This window comes from Spea bombifrons, chromosome 3 (genome assembly GCF_027358695.1).
Source record: "Spea bombifrons isolate aSpeBom1 chromosome 3, aSpeBom1.2.pri, whole genome shotgun sequence".
Taxonomy (NCBI): domain Eukaryota; kingdom Metazoa; phylum Chordata; class Amphibia; order Anura; family Pelobatidae; genus Spea; species Spea bombifrons.
In genome coordinates, this window is record NC_071089.1 from 88,311,308 (window position 1) to 88,334,936 (window position 23,629).

At 38.8% G+C, this 23,629-nt stretch overlaps 1 protein-coding gene across 1 annotated transcript in view; it reads right to left on the reverse strand.

Annotated features, from left to right (window-relative positions):
- The window catches only part of NAALADL2 (N-acetylated alpha-linked acidic dipeptidase like 2), a 65,678-nt gene that overhangs the window by 39,351 nt on the left and 2,698 nt on the right, over positions 1-23,629 (reverse strand). Inside the window, exon 3 of the mRNA XM_053459455.1 lies at positions 10,048-10,191. Coding sequence (XP_053315430.1) covers positions 10,048-10,191 — 144 coding nt within the window. The remainder of the gene's footprint in view (positions 1-10,047; positions 10,192-23,629) is intronic.

Here is a 23,629-nt window from a genome sequence, read left to right on the forward strand (position 1 = left end):
ATTCAAATTGCCTTGTTTGCTAAAAACCAGTGAATTTTCAATTGGTATGAATCCGAATGCACAAGTCTAATATATACTGTGTGTGTGTATATATATTACTTTCTCAGAGGATTAGCTTGATGGGGCATAACAAAGTTATGTGGTAGCGTTCATTCAGTATGACAGGTACATCTGAAAGTTTCCTCATGGGGTATCTAGACCTTTTAGACTTAGATCTAGTCTTTTTTTCTTCAGAGCGCACAAAACTATTTTTACAGTTTAGGTGGTAAAAGGTAATGTTCTGTAAGTGTAACATAGTCAAATATAAGATAGGAAGAGTAGTAAAACAGGTAAATTTATTTCGCCATTAAAGTAGATAGTATATATATATATATATATATAGTTACGTAAAAGTCTGCTAAGGAAAATGTGCTATTGACTGACAGTTTAGTAGAACATACTGAGTTAATAGATTGAGCTTGAAGTTAAAAATTGGAATTGAATATGATGGGAAGTTTATTTCAGAATAAGAAAAAGTACTTTAATCAAAAGTTCGGATCTGAAATGTTAAAATGGCAAGATTGGAGATAATACAAAAATTGGTAGAATGCAGAGAGATAACTACTCTGTAATATAACTGCAACAATTTAAAGCAGACACTGTTGCAAATAAAAATTATAAAAATAGAGTTTACAAACTGAAAGGCAGCAAAGAAATGATGCAAATCCAAATAATAAATGATACATATTAAAATATATAAAAAATATACAATAAAAACACATTATATTAGCGACTATGAAAATAAAATATTCTTTTCAACAACAAACTCATATGAAATACTATGCAAATATGACTAGGTAAACTTTAGTCAATTGTGTTTTTTAATACAACCCCAAATAATATAATATATCCTCTAGGATTAATCCTTATAAACCCCTCTTTTTTCAATGTGTCTTTTATTCAGGTATTTGAGTTTCAAGATGACCTCAATAGTGGGAGTATATTTCATTATGTTTTTAGATTATGACTCAATGGTCAAGACTGACAGACAAACAACTATATGTTGTTTGTGAATCCCACAAATTCCCAACATATGCCAAGATATATGCTGGCAAGTGTGTCAATAATGTTGGGTTATTTGTCCCTCAGAAAGATTGCTCTTTATGCAATGCAGCTTCCACTTCATCAAAACGGTGCTTTGGATAGACTTCAGCCCCCTCCCCATGCCCCCAGGATCTAGAAGTAGGGGAGTGGTGGACTTAACCCCTTCTATTCCACAAGACAGGGGTTGAACAGAGATGAAGTGGCATGGTAGGACTCCATTAATGTCCAAAGGGTTTTCTGTTCTTTAAACACCCATCCTGTAGAGCAAGGTATGGGGGGGGGGAGGGTGAGCTTCTCATCCCCAAGGGTTTTTTTGTTTGTTTTTTTCATTTTCTCCTATACCTTTTCTTACTGCATATGACACTGAGGTTTAGATGGCTATAGATGAGCTTTATTAGAAAGGCTTTATAAAGTAATTTAATGGCAATTTCTTTATTATTAGTGTTTTTTTCATCTCGTTATACTTCATTATATGTTCATGAAAATGTGAAAACACAAGCCGTTGAATGGGGCTAGTCTGGTTTTATAAGAAGTGCCTGTTTCAAAAAGGATACAATTATATGCCATTGAATAATAAGCTACATCAATTTAAGTATTATCATACCAGATTCACAGCCAGGTTTTTGAGTCAATCATTTGTTTTTTACTTCCATCTCAATATTTGACTTATAAATGTAATTTTGTTATTTTTATTCAAAACTTAACTATGTTCACTGATGCATTTTATTATGATCTAACTAGGTTAGTTGAATTGCAAGGAACATGATTTGCATGCAATCTTTATTTTCAGCAAAAGTATAGGTTTGTGACGGGCCATTGAATCGAGCCCAAGATAAGGACAATGGTTCTGAACTAGTGTCTAATATTTAGGTAAGTGGATGTGGACTCAATGCTGTAGGTTGTTTGGAAAATTTGAACAAGTTAATAGAAAAACTGGAGACTGGTTTTGAAAATACTGTTACCTGGTCCATTCCAGACTGGTTCTTTTTTGTGCCTCAGCATTTTTTTAAAAAAAATTCTTTGGATACCTTCTGATTTTTTGGGATGGCTACATTCTATGGAGTAAAGGGTAAATAAAGTTTTTTTTTTACTGCCACCCTTCCTGCCACTCATAGAGTACACAGAGTCATCATCAATATGCCCTACTAATCAAAAGTGGGTGTGCAGAGAAATAAGAATTACTTAACCATAATCCCTCTGTATATGTAATTGGAAATAATGACAAATGTGTAGGCACATGTAAAATTTTAATATGATTTGTGTGTTTCTGGTGAGAGTGACTTGATGGTTAAATGGGGGGAAGGGACTTTGTATTTGGATTAATAGCAACTCCACCAGAATGCATTAACTTAACATAGCACTGATTGACTGTACACAATTTAAGTGTAGTTGCTCTAAAGTCTGAATTCCAGTTAGCAATAGTGAAAATGCAAGTGGAAATTTAAATATTTATTTAATTTAGTGAATTAACCCAAATGTCTCCAGTTGTATCTGTTACATTTAGGTACTAACACAATGAAGTCAGACATATTAAACATGTCTTGATATACATGATTAACTAATTTCTCATTTGTTATACATTTGTTATTTATTGAATCTGTTATGGGTCATAGAGTTAGTGGATGAGTTTATCCCCAAATGCAAAATGTAAGTTGTGTAGTAAACTGCTGGCACTATACAAATGGTTAAAACATTTCAATGAAAAATAACGACAAATAATAACCTATTTGATTCACAGTGTTCGCATCAGTTATTCACTAGGTGGTAAATACAATGATCTGGAACAAACTGTTCAACAGCTGCTTAGTGACAGGATAAATGTGCATTGGACCAAAAGCTTGTCTTAAACATTGTGCTCTTAATCAGTAAGCATCTGCTTTATCTTCTCCTTTACAGGAATCTGTGTTCTAGATTTAATTTAATGTACAATGTTTTGGGGTTTTTTATGCTAAACAGGTGCAGTAGTGTTTACAAATTGAAATCCTTCTTATTAACATATTACTAGTAAGCATAGACATTTCAATTAAAAATGCAATATCTTCAAAAAACAGAATTATCCCCAATTATTACAAATGCTTAACATAGTTTGCATCCATTAGACTCAATTATTGGCAAAATTAGCATCACAGACATTCATGCTAACAGAGTCAAAAGGTAGAATTTCTAGATTTAAGTTTGTTACAGCAGGGCCCTGCTTAACCCATTCATTTCTGTAAGTTCACAACAAGAGGAAATACATAACAAAATATATAATTTATTTGGTATTCTGCAAAAGTGTTTCAATGATGAGAGAAAAAAACAAAAATGTAGGTATTATTTACATCTACTGTAGTATCCATTCCTATTGGTGATAGCAACCCTATTCTCAGGAAGACCATAACGTTGAAACTCAAAGAGCACAATTTACATCATGGGGTAGCAAAAATCCTTTCTGAACGGTAAATGGCATTGGGCATAAAAAAATAAAAACATTTATTTGGCTGGAATGGAAGACAAAAAAGTAAGTTTAAATGTTTCAGTGTATACCAGCAAAAAACAGCCCAATGTTTTACTAACAGAATCTCAGCCTCATCAATTGATAGACACTTGTCAGTGTAAATATCCCACTGGTGTTGGTTAGTATTGGCAACATACATAAGTTTATTAGCGATAAATCAAGCAACCCCCGTCAAGCATCAGTGACATAACCAGTGTTAAATTATACAAAGTAACGACAAATTACATTAACCTGTCAGCATACAACATAGGGACACTGTATAATTATCATAAAATAATTAACATACTGTATATAACTGACAAAACGTGACACCACACGCCAAGTGATTCACAAAGTGTAAATACCCTTTCCTTAACAGGTATATGGAGCTACCTGTATTCCTCCAATATGTTACCTTTCGCCGGCGGGTCTGTCCAGGGAGCTCCTCTGCTGCCGTCCTCGGTGCTATGGAGGTGCACACACGTGCACGCTGTCATGGCGGCCAGGAATCCTTACCCAGCAACTGCGTATGTCACGCTAGGGGGCGGGTCCTCCCGCTTTTTATCTGATTGGCTGATTATTGCCTGCAGCTGTTTGGCACCAAATTTAAACCCACTGCTCACTCTAATCTGAGCCCTTGTGTGGTACAAACGTTATCACTGTCTCAGTGTGCTATATTCTGATTTACTGGTTTCCTGACTCCTGCTTTGTTCCTGACTACTCTTTGATCGCCGCCTGGATTGACTTTGGATTGCTTTTTGGACTTTGCCTGTTTGCTGCCTGCCTCGACCTTGGACTGTGACCTGTTTATGCTATTGGAACTTTCCTGCTGTTGTCCCACTATTCCTCCTGCTACTACCCGTCCTGATATCCTACCATTCTGCAAACGGGACCCGTCTCTCGTCGAATTGTTACAGTACACAAGGGCCATTTAATGGATCCCGCAGAAATGGATCAGCTGTTCCGGTCACAGGAGGCAAGAATGCAAGGACTGGATCATCGTATGGATCAATTGGCGCAAGCCCTGCAAACTCTCCTCACACGCACTGATCCGCTGGCAAGTACCGCTACTCCTCCTGTTAACCCACAAGTCACCACACCGCCTGCTGCGGCTATACCATTGCGCCTACCACCTCCACCTCGTTATGGAGGGGATCCCAACACCTGTAGAGGTTTTCTTAATCAGTGTGCGATCCAGTTTGAGCTAATGCCTTCTATGTTTCCATCTGACCGAGCCCGCGTCGGCTATATTATTTCACTCCTGACAGACCGAGCCCTGGCCTGGGCTTCGCCTCTTTGGCAAAAGGAGTCGCCTTTAATCAATGACTACCGTGACTTTGTGGCTACCATGCAAAGAATCTTCGATTTGCCAGGTCGTGAGGCCACAGCTTCTGCATCGCTCATGTCTCTCCAACAAGGCTCCCGTTCCTTAACAGACTACGCCATAGAATTCAGAACGGTAGCCGCTGAACTGGGTTGGAACAATGAAGCCCTAGTTGCTGCATTCATGCATGGCCTATCTGAGAAGTTAAAAGACGAATTAGCAGCCAGAGATGTGCCTGAGGACCTGGAGGATCTAATAACATTTGTATCCCGCATAGATCTCCGCCTCAGAGAGCGTCAATCACAAAAGGAGAAACAAAGGAAACCTCTTATACGGCTAGCTCCCCGTTTCTTCAATTCCACACCCCAGAGACTAGACCCGGAGGAACCTATGCAATTGGGTGCTACCTCCTTAACTGAGCAAGAAAAGACTCATCGTCGCACTGAAGGCCTCTGTCTGTACTGCGGAGGTAGGGGACATTTCGCTAGATATTGCCCGAACAAGCCGGGAAACGCCCGCACCTAGGTAGGATCAGGGGACCTACTCTGGGTGTTCTTTGTATCTCCCCTGAGCACCAGATGAAACGCATGACGGTTCCAGCCTCATTATCTTGGGAAAACACCAGGGTAAACGTAGAGGTACTCATCGATTCCGGTGCTGCCGGTAATTTCATCGACTCCACGTTTGTTACCCGGTATAATATACCGCAGGTCAAGAGACATACACCACTGACATTGGAGGCAATTGATGGTAGACCTCTAAGCCCTTCCACTGTTACCCATGAGACAGAGGCCATCGTCTTTCATGTAGGAGCACTGCATCAAGAGGTTATGAACTTCAATGTGATTACATCTCCTTCCTGTCCTGTGGTGATTGGATTTCCTTGGCTCCAGAAACACAATCCGACGATAGACTGGAGAACTGCTCAAATCGTGTCTTGGGGTGAGGACTGTCAAAAACGCTGTCTTTGTAAAATCTCACCCGTACACAGTGCCACTATCTCTCCTCTCTCCACCAGAATTCCGAAACCGTATCAAGCATTTGCGGATGTTTTCAGTAAGAAGGAAGCGGATCGCCTACCACCCCATCGTCCCTATGACTGCCCAATCGATTTGTTACCTGGAACCACACCTCCTAGGGGCAGGGTATATCCTCTTTCGAAACCAGAGAACGAGGCTATGGAAGCCTACATCAAGGAGAATTTGGAGAAAGGCTTCATCAGAAGGTCCACTTCCCCGGCAGGAGCGGGATTCTTCTTTGTGAAAAAGAAAGAGGGGGATTTAAGACCATGTATTGATTACCGTGGTTTGAACCAGATAACAATAAAAAACAAATATCCCATACCTCTGATTCCTGAATTATTTGACCGTTTAAAGGGTGCTACTATCTTCACAAAACTTGATCTCAGAGGGGCCTACAACCTTGTACGGATACGTGAAGGACATGAATGGAAGACCGCCTTCAATACCAGGTCAGGTCACTATGAATACCTGGTCATGCCATTCGGGCTCTGCAATGCCCCAGCAGTGTTCCAAGACTTTATTAATGATTGCCTCAGAGACTATCTCTCCCAATTTGTTTTAGTATATCTTGACGATATCCTAATATATTCACCAGATCTCCAGACGCATCGCCGGCACACTACCCTTGTTCTTCAAAGATTAAGGGAGAACGGACTCTATGCTAAACTTGAAAAGTGTCAGTTTGAGGTTTCCAAAGTTGCTTTTCTTGGTTACATCATCAGTTCGTCCGGTTTTGAAATGGATCCTACCAAATTGAATGCCATCCTTCACTGGCCTAAACCAGAAGGCTTAAAACCTCTTCAGCGATTCTTGGGCTTTGCAAATTATTATAGGCGTTTTATCCGGAATTTCTCACGGGTCGCAGCTCCTCTCACAGCCCTTACTAAGAAGGGGGCCGACGTACACAACTGGCCTAAAGAAGCATACCAAGCTTTTCAGAAGCTCAAAAAGGCATTTACCTCTGCTCCGGTCCTGGTTCACCCTGACCCGTCTCTTCCTTTCACCCTTGAGGTCGATGCCTCAGAGAGCGGAGCGGGAGCTGTACTATCCCAGAGGAAATCTTACTGTAGTCCGCTACACCCATGTGGCTTCTTCTCTAAGAAATTCAGTTCATCCGAAAGGAATTATGATGTGGGAAACCGGGAACTCCTAGCCATCATACTTGCCTTGGAGGAGTGGAGACACCTCTTGGAAGGCACCACCATCCCGATAACCATCATTACAGATCACAAGAATTTATCCTATCTGAGCACAGCTAAACGCTTAAATCCACGACAGGCCCGGTGGGCACTCTTTTTGTCACGCTTTCAATACATCATTACTTACAGACCCGGCTCCAAGAATACCAAGGCTGATGCTTTATCCCGTCAACACGCTACTATCATGGAGGAGGAAGAGATCGAAAAAGAACCCATTATTCCAAGGAACAGGATACTGGCCATGGTTAAAACAACACTTGAGTCTCCTCTGATAACCAGACTTAAGGCTATGCAACACCATCTTCCTACCAACCTACCACAGGGAAAATTGTTTGTGCCCATGCGGGAAAGAATCCCTCTCATGTCTATCCATCATAATACTTTACCTACTGGACATCCAGGTGTTTCTCGAACCATTTCCTTGATCAAAAGATCATACTGGTGGCCTACCATGAATAAGGACATCAAGGAATATGTGTTAGCCTGCCAAGCCTGCGCCAGGGTGAAGACACCTCGCTCACTACCTTCTGGTCTGTTACAACCACTTCCTCTACCCGAACAACCTTGGACCCATCTATCGATGGATTTTATTGTGGACCTGCCGCCTTCCAATAGATATACTACTATTTTGGTTGTGGTCGATAGATACTCGAAAATGGCTCATTTCGTTCCACTTCTTGCTTTACCTACAGCGGCAGCACTTTCTTCTATCTTCATAAGAGAGATCTTCCGATTGCATGGACTACCTAAAGAAATTGTCTCAGACAGAGGGAGCCAATTCGTGTCAAGATTCTGGAGAACGTTCTGCTCTGAGATGGGAATCAAGTTATCGTTTTCGTCTGCCTACCATCCCCAATCCAATGGGGCAGCGGAGAGGACCAACCAATCACTGGAACAGTACCTACGCCTTTTTATTTCAGACCATCAGGACAATTGGTCCGATCTTCTTCCCTGGGCCGAATTTGCCTTCAACAATGCTACTCATGAGTCCACTAAAACATCTCCGTTCTTCTGTTGTTCCGGTGTACATCCACGTTTCCTACCTGACTCCTTCCAAATGACTAACATTCCTACTCTGGATGACAGATTAGCGGATTTAAGAAGGACCTGGAATACAGTTCGGAAATCGCTACAGCAGGCTACTGAGAAACAAAAGAAACACGCAGACAAAAGAAGAGGTGGAACACCCTCATATCTCCCGGGTGACCGTGTATGGCTATCCACTAAGAACATTAGGTTGCGTGTCCCTTCATCCAAACTTGCCCCTAGATACATCGGCCCTTACAAGATCCTCAGACGCATCAACCCAGTGGCTTACGAGTTGCAACTGCCTCCAACTCTTAGGATACCCCGGGTATTTCATGTGTCCCTCCTGAAACCCCTTCACTGTAACCGGTACACCACTCTGGATCCTGTTCCGGATAAGGTCCAGGTTGATGGTCACGAAGAGTATGAGGTGCGTTCTATACTGGACTCCCGTTTCCACAGGGGCTCTTTACAGTATTTGGTCCATTGGAAGGGTTATGGACCCGAAGAACGTTCCTGGGTGTCGGCCAAGGATCTTCATGCCCCACATCTGGTGAAAGGTTACCATCGCCGCTTTCCTTCCCGTCCTGGTTGTGCCCGTCCGGAGTCCGGCCCTTGCGGAGGGGGTTCTGTTACCTTTCGCCGGCGGGTCTGTCCAGGGAGCTCCTCTGCTGCCGTCCTCGGTGCTATGGAGGTGCACACACGTGCACGCTGTCATGGCGGCCAGGAATCCTTACCCAGCAACTGCGTATGTCACGCTAGGGGGCGGGTCCTCCCGCTTTTTATCTGATTGGCTGATTATTGCCTGCAGCTGTTTGGCACCAAATTTAAGCCCACTGCTCACTCTAATCTGAGCCCTTGTGTGGTACAAACGTTATCACTGTCTCAGTGTGCTATATTCTGATTTACTGGTTTCCTGACTCCTGCTTTGTTCCTGACTACTCTTTGATCGCCGCCTGGATTGACTTTGGATTGCTTTTTGGACTTTGCCTGTTTGCTGCCTGCCTCGACCTTGGACTGTGACCTGTTTATGCTATTGGAACTTTCCTGCTGTTGTCCCACTATTCCTCCTGCTACTACCCGTCCTGATATCCTACCATTCTGCAAACGGGACCCGTCTCTCGTCGAATTGTTACACAATACTTTTATCATAAACCGGGGCTCCATTACATGAAAATAAAACACATAATCATGGTGTAATATTGTCCCTTAGTATTTCCTGATAATATTTATATTGCAAACCATTCAACTTTAAACAGATAGATATACTGATGGCAACTAGGTAACAGAATAACAAAAGGCACCATTAGAAGAGCAGTAGATGGATGCATTGATGGATGGGTGGGTAAAAAGGAAGATACACACATAGAAAGGTAGACATATAGACATAAATATATATATATATATATATATATATATATACATATATAAAAGGGGTAGTAGAAGCATCATTAAACACTTATCTAAAGATACCAGACAAGCCAGAAGGCTTGTTTTTCCCTCAGAAATCTCATGGTGCTGCCACAACCACAAGGGATTCTGGGTAGGCGTATGCAAATAAGGTTAACAATTATTACCTTTGCCTCTATATCCACTTTATACATGGATCCCTTGAAAGTAATTGCCCGCTGTACAACACAGCCTTTAGAAAAAACTCAGGTAGGAGGTGCAGTAGCCAGATCACCACTCATGGACAGCTGTTTCGTCCTTAATGGGACTCGTCAGCATGAGGTTGTAATACTTGAGGTAGCCAAGAAATACCATTACATAAGTTATGGTGGGTAAAGGTGATGGAAAACCCTTCCACTTAAATTTAAGGGGTAGTATAAGCATTATTAAACACTTATCTACAGACACCCTACATATATACATGTATGTTTATGCAACATAATCATCCATTAGTCGCAATACAAATACCTCTGAAGTTTTGATGTCATCAATAATAAACTGCACAGCTGGAATTCCAAGGTGGTTAATGAAGAAATCTGCATCTCCCAGCGCTTGCACAGAACTGACACCAGACTTGGAGCACATTTCCTTGTCAGGACAAGCAACCTGCAGCTAAACATATATGTAAAAAAAAAAATTAGATGCACCTGTATCTAAAATGTTTAACTCAAAAAACGTCTTATGGGGTTGTTGTGTATTAAGCATGGTTTGCCTGAGCTGGTTTTTCATAATGCATACCCAAGCTTGTGCAAAAAAGGCAGCTTAACTCACATGGTTACCATGGTTAGAAAATAAACCTAGTAGCCGTATCACAGTACAGAGCAGAAGTTTTGAAATGCAGCCCATTCATTTAAGATATTAAAACATGTATAAAACGTTTTTTTACCTTGAAAAACATTTGGTTTTCAGGATTTCTTTACTGTACTTCTTTAGTTTAAAAGAATCGATGCTGGTTTGAAGGCAAAGGTGGTCACACTAAATATTGATTTGATTAAGATTTTTATTCTGCTCACGAGACTTGTGCATTCGTTTTCATACAAACTTTATTTTTAACGGAAATAACCTGTTTTGTGCATTCGTACAAATCAACCAAAAGGAGGCCAATCTCCGACGAAACTAACAAAAATGAATTGCAAAGGTTCTGAAAATTCATCGCCACATGTAGCCACCATTATAAGCCATTTTACCACCATTACAAGCCATTTTGATGTTGATGAAATAAAGTGGCAGGGACTGTGTCTAGGAGGGTACATATCAATGATAGGTAGAACTAGACATTGATTGATATGGCTGTGATTGGTTGGTCCAACAACCTTTTTTTTACTCTGACCAATCAGAATTTACAGTTGTCAGTAGCAGCAGTTACAGACTGAAGAGAGTTGGAGTGCGAGACAGAGACAGCTTAGCAGAGTCTGAGAATAATGCTCATTGCTCCCCTACCTGTAAGTTAACTAATAGTTTATTTTGGTACAGAAAATGTAGTGACTAGTGTAGTGAATTACAGAGACTGCAGCAGACATATTTCCCCTGTTGCTGAGTGGAGTTTAGTCGATTAAGACCGTTGCCCATTTATGCTATGAACCAAACTTGTAATTTGTGGAAAAGATATTTTTGTATTATCTTTTTCATCATATCATATATTATTTTTCATTGATAAATAAACATTGGTGAAAAAACAGGCAGTGTCTGCCTGCCAAACCCATAGCCCTACTACTACAACCACTGCTACACTTCTTTGACCGTCCTTACTTTGGGGGAACCTTTTTCAAATTTCTGTAATTAAAGATGATTCCAGACGGTCCCAGGGACCTCCCCCTTCAGGAACGCCCCTTCAAATGCTGTTCCCAATCATAAAATGCCCAAGAATTTTATCCGAGCCGAAAGGCCAAAAACGAATGCTGCAAAAACGAAGCAAAAATTTAGCTTGAATCAATTTTGCTCATCGTACACAAGTCCACTGCTCAAATGGGTTATTAGAAAGTTTTCAGTAGCTTATTAGTAAAACCCGGTTAATTAAGTTAACTATTAACTATTTTAAACAGTCTGCGACGATAGTAGCCCTTACTTATAGCTGATCTTTTTGTAGCTTAGTTTTGGATATGGTTGGATTTAAAGTACAGAACTATTAGGGAAGCAGAGACATTTGGCACAAGGTAGCAACACTATCACAACTATCCAAATTTTTAACCCTTAAACATAATTATATATTTGTATTTAGAGTGCAGAATGTCAACATGTTTTAGTAAAGTGACAAATCAAGATAGATCTCATGCTATTTATATATTTAAAATCAAAGTTCTGTAAAATTAAAAACAAATATTAATTCATCAGGTATATAAATAGTTGTAATCTAAAATGTACGGTTCTCTATAATGTGAAATATACATAATGCACCAAATATGGTCTTTTAGTCATAACAAACATATTTTTCAGTACTATGTCATTAACTGTATACAAAATACAACAGTAGTGCATAATCAGAAATCAGAACAGCAGCAATATAGGTTAAAATAAGGTTGGCATTAGAACAGTTATTGGAGAAATGCCTAAGGCAAGAAAATGCTGCATGGGATAATGGAACATTTTGTCACTGAATAAATACATAGTGTAATTACTTGTAATAGCTTGTGTGAATAAAGATTTGGCACATTGAGGAAGCAGGTAGACCATGGATTTTCATGATTAAGAGCTTAAATAAAACTCAAAGAAAAGATGGTGATTTTTAAACAATTCCCAATTTATGTGCAGAAAAAAAGATAAAGTAATATGTGAAGAGGTGTACGCTAGAGATTTATCACCTACCTAAATCTATCAGGTCTTATTTTCATGCTATGCATATTCTATAGAACAAAATTATTTTCCACTGCAAATAACTCATTTATCACAGTACATCAATCTCCCCAATTCTAGTGTTATCTATTCAGGGTTTTCATTGGAATGACTAGATTTTTACTAGAAAGAATGGTTGATTTTAGTCTAAATTAAAATTTAATATTATATTTTAATTTTAACTATATTTGTTTAGTATCTTTTTTGTATTACACACATACAGATAGCCAGGTGAGCAAGCCTAATGTCCAGGAACCCAATCATCCAACCTTACACCTAATTTATAATGGCTTAGCCATTCCTCTTTTCTCACCTCCTATAAGAGCAGATGATCTCTAGGAGCCAGCACTGGGAGGTTGCTGGGTATGAACATACATCTGTGCGAAAAAGAAAGTACACCGTTTTTGAATTCTATGGTTTTACATATCAGGAACATCTGTTTGTTACCAGGTCTAAAAATTAGGTAAATACAACCTCAGATAAACAACAACACATGACATTTTACACGGTATCATGATTTATTCAACAAAAATAAAGCCAAAGTGGAGAAGTCATCTGTGAAGAACTCCTTTGTAGCAGGCAGTTGACCCTAATTAAATGGCTAATTAAGTTGCTATGAGAATGGCTAAAAAAGAAAAGAATCAAGATGTTGCAATGGCCCAGTGAAAGGTCAGACCTCAATCCGATTGAAATGCTACTGTGGGACCTTAAGAGAAATGACCCCTAACCTCAATAAACTGAAGCAACATTGTAAAGAAGAGTGGGCAGAAATTCCTCCAGAACCATCTGAGAGACATACACAAATAAGGTATCCAATAATATGTCATGTGTTATTGTTCATCTAAGGTTCTATTTACCTAATTTTTATAGCTGCTATAACATATGCTTGCGTTCAGAGAGGGTGTACTTTCTATTTACATGACTGTACTGTAGATGGTCACAATGCTATATCAGCCAACATTCAAATGGCCAAAGAGGCACACTTTTCCTTTAGAGGGTGTGGTTAGAGTCACTGACAGTCTGTCATTATAGGAATATATATTTCAGGTGCCCAAGCAGCACACCTGTGCCGGTGATATGACCAGAGGCAGGGAGGAGTGGGGTCAGGTGCAGAAGTGGACATGGTCACTGGGCAATGTTTTAGACCAAAATAACAGTGGGCTCATGCTTATTAATGTCATCCAGGATGATAATTTAATCTTTATAGATGTATGTGTCTCCATTGATAATGCTAGAAAACTACTGACATTACAAGCTAACTGCTATTAATAGTCTTCTAGCATTCTTTTTGGTCAATGCCTAAGAGCAGGGGCAGACTGACTGGGCGGGCACTGACTGAGGATGCCGAGGCTCAGGTGGGGTCTGCAGGAGTAGAGCCGGTTAGGGGGAGATCATGAATCTCTCTCTAACTTGCACAAAGAGTAGCATAACTACAGGGGTCCCAGGGGACCACTTTTTACTGTCTCCCCACATCCATTCGTCCATCCATTCCCCACATCCATTCAGAAAGGGCCCTTCTGACCTTGATAGGACCCTTCCGACGTGGATTGACCCTTTCTAAACAATTTTAAACAGGCACGGGGCAACACAACGTACTCATGACCCCACGTTGAAACTAAGGGTGTTCAAACAGTGTGCGAGCAGCTGGACCTAAAACTGCTGAAGTGGTAAGGGGATGCAAGAAGCTGCAGGAGGGGAAGCAGAGACACAGGAAAGGATTGTTAAAAAGCATGAAGCATGTGTAAAGTAATGTCAGTTGTGCTATACTACCATCAATGTCTGGCTCAGTGTAAAGTGATGTCAGTTATGCTGTACCACCGTCAATGTATGGCTCGGTGTAAAATGATGTTAGTTATTCTGTACCACTGTCAATGTCTGGCTCAGTGTAAAGTGATGGCAGTTATGCTGTACCACCGTCAATGTCTGGGTCAGTATAAAGTGACGGCAGTTGTGCTGTACCACTGTCAATGTCTGGCTCAGTGTAAAGTGATGGCAGGTGTGCTGTACGACTGTCAATGTCTGTCTCAGTGTAAAGGGAATTGTAAATGTGGAATTCAATATGTTAGTAAAACCATTAGAACGTTCTTAAGTATTCAACTACTCTTCGTCCCTCTTTGAATTCTATGGTTTGCCATATCAGAACATAAAAACAATCATCTGTTACTTAGCAGGTGTGACCAAAAAACCATAACATTTCTTTTTCACATGACTGTAACTGTCTGTTCTGATTTTCACATTTATCACTCAATATGTTCTTTTGATTCATGATTATGAGGTAAAAATAATTTCCTTATTAGAGGGGACAAGTCTCATTATACATTTGTTTATGATCCATTCCCTGACATACACTTCGTTTGGAGGTTGCCTTAATTCACAACAACAGCTGTGGTTAGTTCTCCAAAATGTCGGAACAACCTACCTGCTAAGTTCCTTAAAAAACTGTGTACAGGTATACCAAGAGATATTGATGCGGTTTTGAAGACAAAGGGTGACTGGGCCACAGGGCAGTATTCCAATATGATAACAACCCAAACACACCTCCAAGCCATGCTAAAGAAGCTGAGGGTAATGGTGATTGACTGGCCAAGCATATCTCCAGACATAACCCCTATTGAGCATCTGTGGGGCACCCTCAAACGGAAGGTGGGGAAGCGCAAGGTCTCTAACATCCACCAGCTCCGTGATGTTGTCATGGAGGAGTGGAAGAGGACTCCAGTGGCAACCTGTGATGCTCTGGTGAACTCCATGCCCAAGATGGTTAAGGCAGTGCTGGAAAATAATGGTGGCCACACAAAATATTGAGACTTTGGGCCCAATTTGGACATTTCTACTTAGGGGTGTACTCACTTTTGTTGCCAAGGTTTAGACATTAATGGCTGTGTATTGAATTATTTTGAGGGGACAGCACATTTACACTGTTATACAGGCTGTACACTCACTACTTTACATTGTAGCAGAGTGTCATTTCTTCAGTGTTGTCACGTGAAAAGATATAATAAAATATTTACAGAAATGTGAGGGGTGTACCCACTGTTGTGATATATATATACACACACATATACACAAACTAGGCATATGCCTTAGGTGCTGAGCCTCTAAGGGTTTACTGCCTGTTGGTTAATTGACTCGTTTAACTTATTGTCTGTTGTTTCACCCATCCATGGCTATTTTGCTCTTGAGGAAAAGTTATTGAGAAGATCTGAACAGATGAACCTTAGCAGTATTCCATCCTTAACTACCATACCAGGGATACATGCACCCATATATACATATATTGTTGAAGAAAATATTTAAAAGAGCATCCTATTTCTGTGATATACACCAATAATAATTATGGGTATTTTATATTATACTGTATATTAATAATTAACAGATAAGACAAGCATGTAGTAGACTTGTAAAATATAAAATCAATGTTTTAAATTGAATTACATTTATGAGAGCTTCCTGCTAATAAATTGAAGATGCATATTTTTTTTTTATTTCAAGATAGAACAAAGAGATGTAAATTAACACTGCATGTGTAATTCACAGTGACAGTGCAACCTGACCAGACCTGCAAATTCTGCTTGCATTTTCTATTTTAGACCAATAACAATTGAATCAAGCATCAACCCAAAAATGTAAATAATGAATGTTCATTTTGGTTTAATGTTAATACTTGGAAACCAGTATCTCATAGTGCTGCACATAAATGGAGCTGTTTCTGTGCTCTAGTCTTTTAATTTAAATTTTTAATTCTATTTAAATGTATCAAATTTACTATACATATGCAATGCAGGGATAATCCTAGCAGGTATTATGTATAAGGGGGAATAAGGTGATCCTGCATATTGTATTCTTAAAACTAATAATGGTGCAAATATCCTAAAATACAAAATGTTTTACCCTCATTATTCTGTATGTAAAAAGACAGTAAAACATCTAAATTGCTCTTAACCTAAAGTATAACTTAACATATAAAACTATATGTAAATTAATGGCAATGTATTGAAAAACTATTACATTGATAGCCTTTAATTAATAATAATTTAATAAAAGTAAATTTGTACCTATTTACTTTTTCAAAATTACAGTGTATAGATAGTATTATGTTGCATAAAGCCTTTTTTTGCTTTCTACTCAATGCTTAGAATATAACAAAATATGTAATGAAGTCAGTTTTCTGGTAAGTGACAAATAGCATTGCAATGTATACTCACATTTATAAAAATTAGTAGTTTAGTTTATTGGGTAATGCGGACAAGAGGCCATTTGCCTCCTGTAGCTCACTCAACATTAACATGCTCTGTGCCATGCCTTATGTTAGTTAATGATGTCCTTGTATCTGAAGATCAAGAAAAGCAATGACATTGTTATTTTTTTTCTTAATACATGTTTCCTTTCTTAGTTATTTAATGAAACCCAAAGAGCAATGCATTAATTCACTTTTTTTATTCTAGCTCACCTCGAACGTGTGACATTTCTTTGAAACAATCCATGATCCCAGCATGTTATCGCAGCCTTAAATTCACAGATCCCAATTATGTTTTCTCTTTTAAAAAGAAAGAATGCTTGGTGTATTTAGTAATAAATTAAAAATAGGCAGCCCAGCTTGATTTGGCCTATACCTTTTATTGTTCAAAAGTCATTTAAAAAATATCTAAAGAGTCGCTAATTATATAAAGCCATAAGGCTGGCTCTTAAAATAACAAGAAAATCTGTCTGATTGAACACTGCCATTGTCACTGCCTTGTTAATTGCTTACTCCAAAAGGTCAGTTATAATAACTATTATAGCAAGCTTGGCATGTTAAAATGCGCAATGATTTGGGGCTTAGTTTAAAGAGATAATCCAGCCATCATATGCAGAATCCTCTCTGTGCATTTGGTACTATCTCCTTGGCTTGCAGAAGATGTCGTCAGCTTAATGCACACATACCCACAATATTGTCCCTTTGACTTCAATGGAAAGTAACAGGTACTAAAATGGAAAGTAACAGGTACTAATGTGGAAATTTGTTCCCGGCTTTGTGTATCCATAATTCCAGTCTCTCTGTTAGGCTAGGTTTCCACTTGGGTTTTTGTCCTGCGTTTTTTTCTTGATGAAAAACGCCAGGAAGAACGCCAAGAAAACTGCCACTGCATTTTCCTGCGTTTTGGCGTTTTTTTCTGGAGTTTTTTCTGGCGTTTTAGCCTTTCTGTGGAAATTGCTTTTTTTGACCAGGCAGTTTTTCCAGCCTTTACAAGTTAGAATTGTCACCCAGCTAAAAGGGATTAGGATAAATGGCAAGTATCTGCCCTCTCCTGATGTCATTTACTTGGTAGAGTTCTACTTCAACACGCCCCGGCGGACCCTTTTGTCTCTTTTCTGTGGTTTGTAAGGCATGCTTTATTCCGAATGTCTGCTCCTCTAGGAAGATTGGCCCCAAATGATGGTGCAAATAGTTTGCTGTTGCTTTTGGCACGCAGGATCCAGTTAATGTGTCGGGTATGTTTGATCCCAATGGTGTAAAATTCAATATGAACTTTGTTTTATGTGAAACTGTTTGTTTCCAGCCTATTTCTTGTAGGACACACAGATACTGGGTCCATCCTCTGCATTGTAACTGTGGAAAAAAACGCCATCAAAAACGCCAAGGCAAAAAACCCACATGGCTTTTTCATGGCGTTTTTTCTCTCCCATAGACTTCTATTGGAGAAAAACGCCAAGATTTCCTTGCAAAAAAACGCCAGAGTGTCAACATGCTGCGATTTTGAAAAACTGCCACAGAGCCCAAAAAAGCAGAAAAACGCCAAAGAGGACTGAAAAAACGCCAAACAGAAAAACGCCAAGTGGATATGGCATTGTGCGATTTCCTATTGAAGAACAGCTAACATCTGGCTGCAGCGTTTTTTTCACTAAAAAAAACGCCGTGTGGCTGAATTGGCGTTTTTATGGGCGTTTTTAGCAAAAAAAAAAACAAGTGGAAACCTAGCCTTATGCAGGCTTTTCTTGATGGAATCATGGGCTAAGAAATCATACTAGCTTTTGTTGTGGGGCAAGATTTCTCGCTGCTTTGGCCAGAGTCAAATATTAGCTGGACTGAGGGCATGGAAATGTTTTATAATGCAAAGGAAAATCAAATGCAGACTCGCAAAGTTTGTTAAAAACTCTTTAAATGGAGACATTATTAGAGAGTTATCTATTATCAAATATTAAGTATATATTAATGACTCCTAGTACAATTATACAAAATATGTGGGGGTCTAACCTTAAAATTAAAAAGCACTTCAATGTTAAGGTGTGTACATTATGTTATTTAAGAATTTATAGCCAATTACATATCCCTACAGACTCTTTAGCATTAAGTGACAGCAACATAGTATCGTTAAGATTTCTTTTTGTTTTGTTTTAGTGGATTCAATAAAATTTGAATTACAAGCAGTTATTTGACAAATAAAAGTTAAGGCTTGCATACAATGCAATTAACAAAACAAAAATAAATGCCAATTTGGGATCTATTGCATTACAGCTAAAGTAGACTTCAGATAAAAAAAATCCCCTCACGTTTATGCAGAAGTGTTCATCGGTGTCCATTAACTACCCTAGTAAAACACTGAATTTGGGAATAAATGCCAGTTAAGACAGATTTGGCTTCAACAATTACAAATGCACAAGGTGAATAAAGAGTATCCTGAACCTGAAACTAGTTAAGTGCAATATTATCATAATAATTATATATATATATATATATATAAATAATTATTATTATGATAATATTGCACTTAACTTGTTTCATTTATATTTTGCATATGGAACTGCGCACACTTATTATGTTCGACCTGGGTGCATCAAGCCAGTCAAGAGCATACTCATAACGAACTATATTAAAGATATACAGACAAAAGTGTGAGCAAGGTATCAAGTATTGCTTACAGAGAAAGACATGAAATCTATGCGAATGATTTCTGAGCCCAAGATCATATGGATTCGAGAAGAACATATAGATTAAAAAAAAAAAAAGAGTGAAGGAATGGTGTAAATTTTACAACAAACATTAAAATAAATGATAAGTAAAATTAACAGAAAGTTAGGCGTTAGTGTGAAGGACACCGAGAAAGGTAAGCATAACGCATCAGAAATAAATGGGGATTGGTAGGGTAGTAAAGATACAGACAGACACGAAAGGGCAAGGGAAATGGGCAGCAGTTACAGAATGTCAGGTCAACAAATTGGCAAAGAGGTGGGCTGGATAATGGAGTATCAGAGGGAGATGAAGGGGAGGTTTAAAACATTTGAGAGCAAAAGAAAGGAACATAGACAGCATTGAACACGGTATGAGGGATGAAATGATAGACATGTTGAAATTTAATTGTAAATAATGCAAATACTGTAAAACAGAAATGTAAAAATAAATAATGCGAATAATTATAGATGCACAATTACAACTTTGCAAAGCTTTTGTCTCTTGAATATACTTAGTATGCATTGGTCTATAACATATTGAGCAAAATACATGAATGAAATCTCTATAATAAAATGCATAGGATCCCATTGATGATAATATTCTGGGCCTATGCAGAAAGCAACTAAATCTTTCAAAGCAGCTGATATATATTATTCTTTCTAATCAAGGCTCGTTACTGTAATTTAGCTATTTTAAACCCAAGTGACACTAATCTCTCCTTGCTCAAGTATAATTTAACAGGATACACTGCCTCCAGCAGCTAGAAATAAATTTACAGGTAGGGAAATATTCTGTCTGTAGCATTCTCAAATGTGCATACATATATACAGTGTATTAATATTTTTAATAGACAACCTAAATATATTTTATTTTGGCGTTTTTTGCATTGTATCAAAAAAAACCCATCTATTAATTGAATATCAGAGGATGGTAATTACACTAGAAAATATCCAACTCACTCAATGGCACTTCCAAAACGTTAATTCAAATGCATATGCTTGCATATTTTTCTAAATCTTTTGATTCTTAGATGGGTGGGTAGTTACAAAAGCCCACTGATTACATCAATGAAGAGAAACCTCTCTTTTATTAACAGGAAAGGATATTATGTAATTGTATTAAACAGAACAGTTTCCACTAAAAAAGCAATGTTGCAAGATGTGCTTTGTTTTGATTATTGTATTTTCTGCTACCTTGAGAAGCCTTTCTTCCCTGAAGGAATGTACTCTTCTTGCCTACATTGTGTCAAGGGTATTGTCAGATTACATTACTTTAAAGTGCTAACATCCAGGCTGCAAGAACGCCCTTTAATACCATTCACCATGTCCTTCGACCCATCAGTATTAAACATATTTACTCTAACTTATTTCTGCAAACAAACCTATCTTTATTTATGTATTTCCTCCAACTATAGAAAGGGGATGAAATATTATAAGTTAAAATGTTTTTGGTGCTAAAACGGAATGCAATTAGATTGAGCTCAGAGATTTGTTTAAGTTGCTAGATTTGAGTTTGAGATTTGCTTTCCTCAATTGTCTCCTCAAAGATATGCTAGCAAAGAAAAATAAACACGTTGACTAATTATGTAAATATATTTTTAGAGGACCTGCTGCTTCAGTGACCTTTTATTAATTTTAGTCTATGTTCTTGGAATCAATGCTGTAACAGATACAGAGAGTCCTTAGTGAAGTTTTCTTTTTAATCAGGATTTAACATCTTGTTCAATCCTTTCTCTACACTCATAATGTTGCTAATTCTATGCATTTCTTCCCCTTGATGACCAATGACAATCATGGCATTAAATACACTTAGAAAGTGATGTAAGATGTAAAGGCATTCAGCAACACCAAAAACTGCAGCAGTGGCCCCTCCACCGTACATCAAGTCGGCCATTTGTAATAACAATCGCCTCCTAAGCTTAATCGGGATTGCTTAAATACTTTGATAGCGAGGCATTCATTGACACTGAAAACCCATCCCCGGATTCACTGTGACGACTCCAGAGAGTGTACATGAGCGACATTGCGATTGATTTTGACTCTCTCAAGATAGCGATACCCATAAAAAATTAAATAGGTTTCCAAGAGGGCCACTCCAGGCTGAAAATAAAAAAACATCACCGCAAGCACCGCCATTTTTGCGGAAGTTCCGGTCAGAAAATGTTCGCGGAGATGCGGACAAAGACAGAAGAGATGGGAGAAGATAGAAGATAAATGCTGTATACAAATTGTCGAATTTACCAAATTCAGTAAATTTGCAATTCGTACAAATCCGAATGCACAAGTTTATGTATTAGTTAAAAATCTAAAAAACTAAACTAAAACAAAAAAATAAATAATGAAATTGATCCCAGTGATGTCACCATAAGGACTACCTTTTGGATCCAAACAAGATCCCTGAAGGGATCCAAAGACAAAAAGTTTAGGTAGGTAACCAAACTTTGTGCCCATCCCTCTGGAAATATATACTCTTTCTACCCCTAACCCAAAAGTTTAAAAAAAAAAAATAGTGTTGTATGTATAGGAGAATTTTACTCCCTTATGAGATTTTAAAAAAACTCAATTTTCACAATTGAACAAGGATATGGTTAAATGGCAAAAAAGATCCAGTCACAAAGGGGTTAAAGAAGAAATAGTTCATATGTATTCTATTTATACATTTTTTATTTACTAACATCATAACTCCAATGACCATTTACTAATAAAATTACGTAGACCAGTACGTAGAAACAAAATTCAGTGCATACCCAGCAAATACCATTCCAAAAACACATATCTAAGGCATAAATATTGGGGACTCCATCTCACTACAATATATAGGTTAGCCCACCACTATGTCAAAAAAACCCATAGTGGATATTTTGCTTACCAAGGAGTTTAATCAATTTGTATTTTTTATGCTCACAAAAAGTACTATTACCGTATTTGCTCGATTATAAAACAACCCTGATTATAAGACTACCCCCCAAATCTGAATATTAATTTAGGAAAAAAAGAAAAAGCCTGAATATAAGACGACCCTATAGGAAAAAAGTTTTACCAGTAAATGTTAATTCATCTAAACTATTTTTTTTAAAATAAAAGCTATGATTGAGAAAAATATTTTGGTATATTTCCTTCTATTTTCCAACCTGCCCCCCAGTTATGCACATCTGCCCCAGAAATGCCTTATACCCCCTATATGCCACTGTGCCCCATGATATGCCTTTTAACCCTCTAAATGCCACTGTGCCCCATGATATGCCTTTTAACCCTAAATGCCACTGTGCACCATGATATGCCTTTTGACGCCCTATGTGCCACTCTGCCTCCAGAAATGCCTTATACCCCTATATGCCTCTCTGGCATTTAGAGGGTTAAAAGGCATATTATGGGGAAGAGTGGCATATAGGGAGGTTTAAGATTCAGGAGGCAGAGTGGCGTATAGAGGGTTAAAAAGGCATTTCTGGAGGCAGAGTGGCATTAAGGGGGTTAAAAGGCATTTCACAGCGCACTCTGCCTCCAGTAATGCCTTATGCCCCCCATTTAACACCCCCCCAAACTTACCGGGGCTTCTGACTTCCCTGTCATGTAGCCGGGGCAGTGTGTAGATCCCACGCACTTACGCTGCAGCCGGAAGGAGGCGTGGCTAGCAGCGGGGGTTGTCTGTGTCCATCGCGCAGACCTTCCCGACTGTCAGGGAACTCCCCGGTGCGGGGAACTCTGATCTCTGACAGCCAGGGAAGGGTTGCGCGATGGACGCAGACAACCCCCGCTGCTAGCCACACCTCCTTCCTGCTGCAGCGGAAGTTGTCTACGCGAACCGCGTAGACATCTACACGCTGCCCCAGCTACACACCGGGGACTCAGAAGTACCGGTAAGTGGGGCGGGCGGGCTTGACAGGAGGATGCAGGTCCCCTGCAGCTGCGGGGGATCTGGATCTTAGTCGTCTCATAGTCAGACCTATTTGAGGTCTGATTATAAGACGACCCCGATTATAAGACGTCTTATAATCGAGCAAATACGGTAATTGCAATATATTTGTGAAGAAATATGTGAATACTGATGAATACTGTAACTCTCTTCCTACTTAAATGATCCACATAATATTAGTCTTTAATATACACAATGACAGTAGGATGAGATGTAAACACAATATCCTATTAATACACAAATTAAGCCTGATCAAGCTATTTTTTATAGTAAACAGCAGTAACTTGTATCTAATTAATAGCTATATAGCAAAACCCTAACATTGCTAATTGTTGCTCATTTACTATTCCAGCTTCAACCATGGTGACACTGTTTGAAACT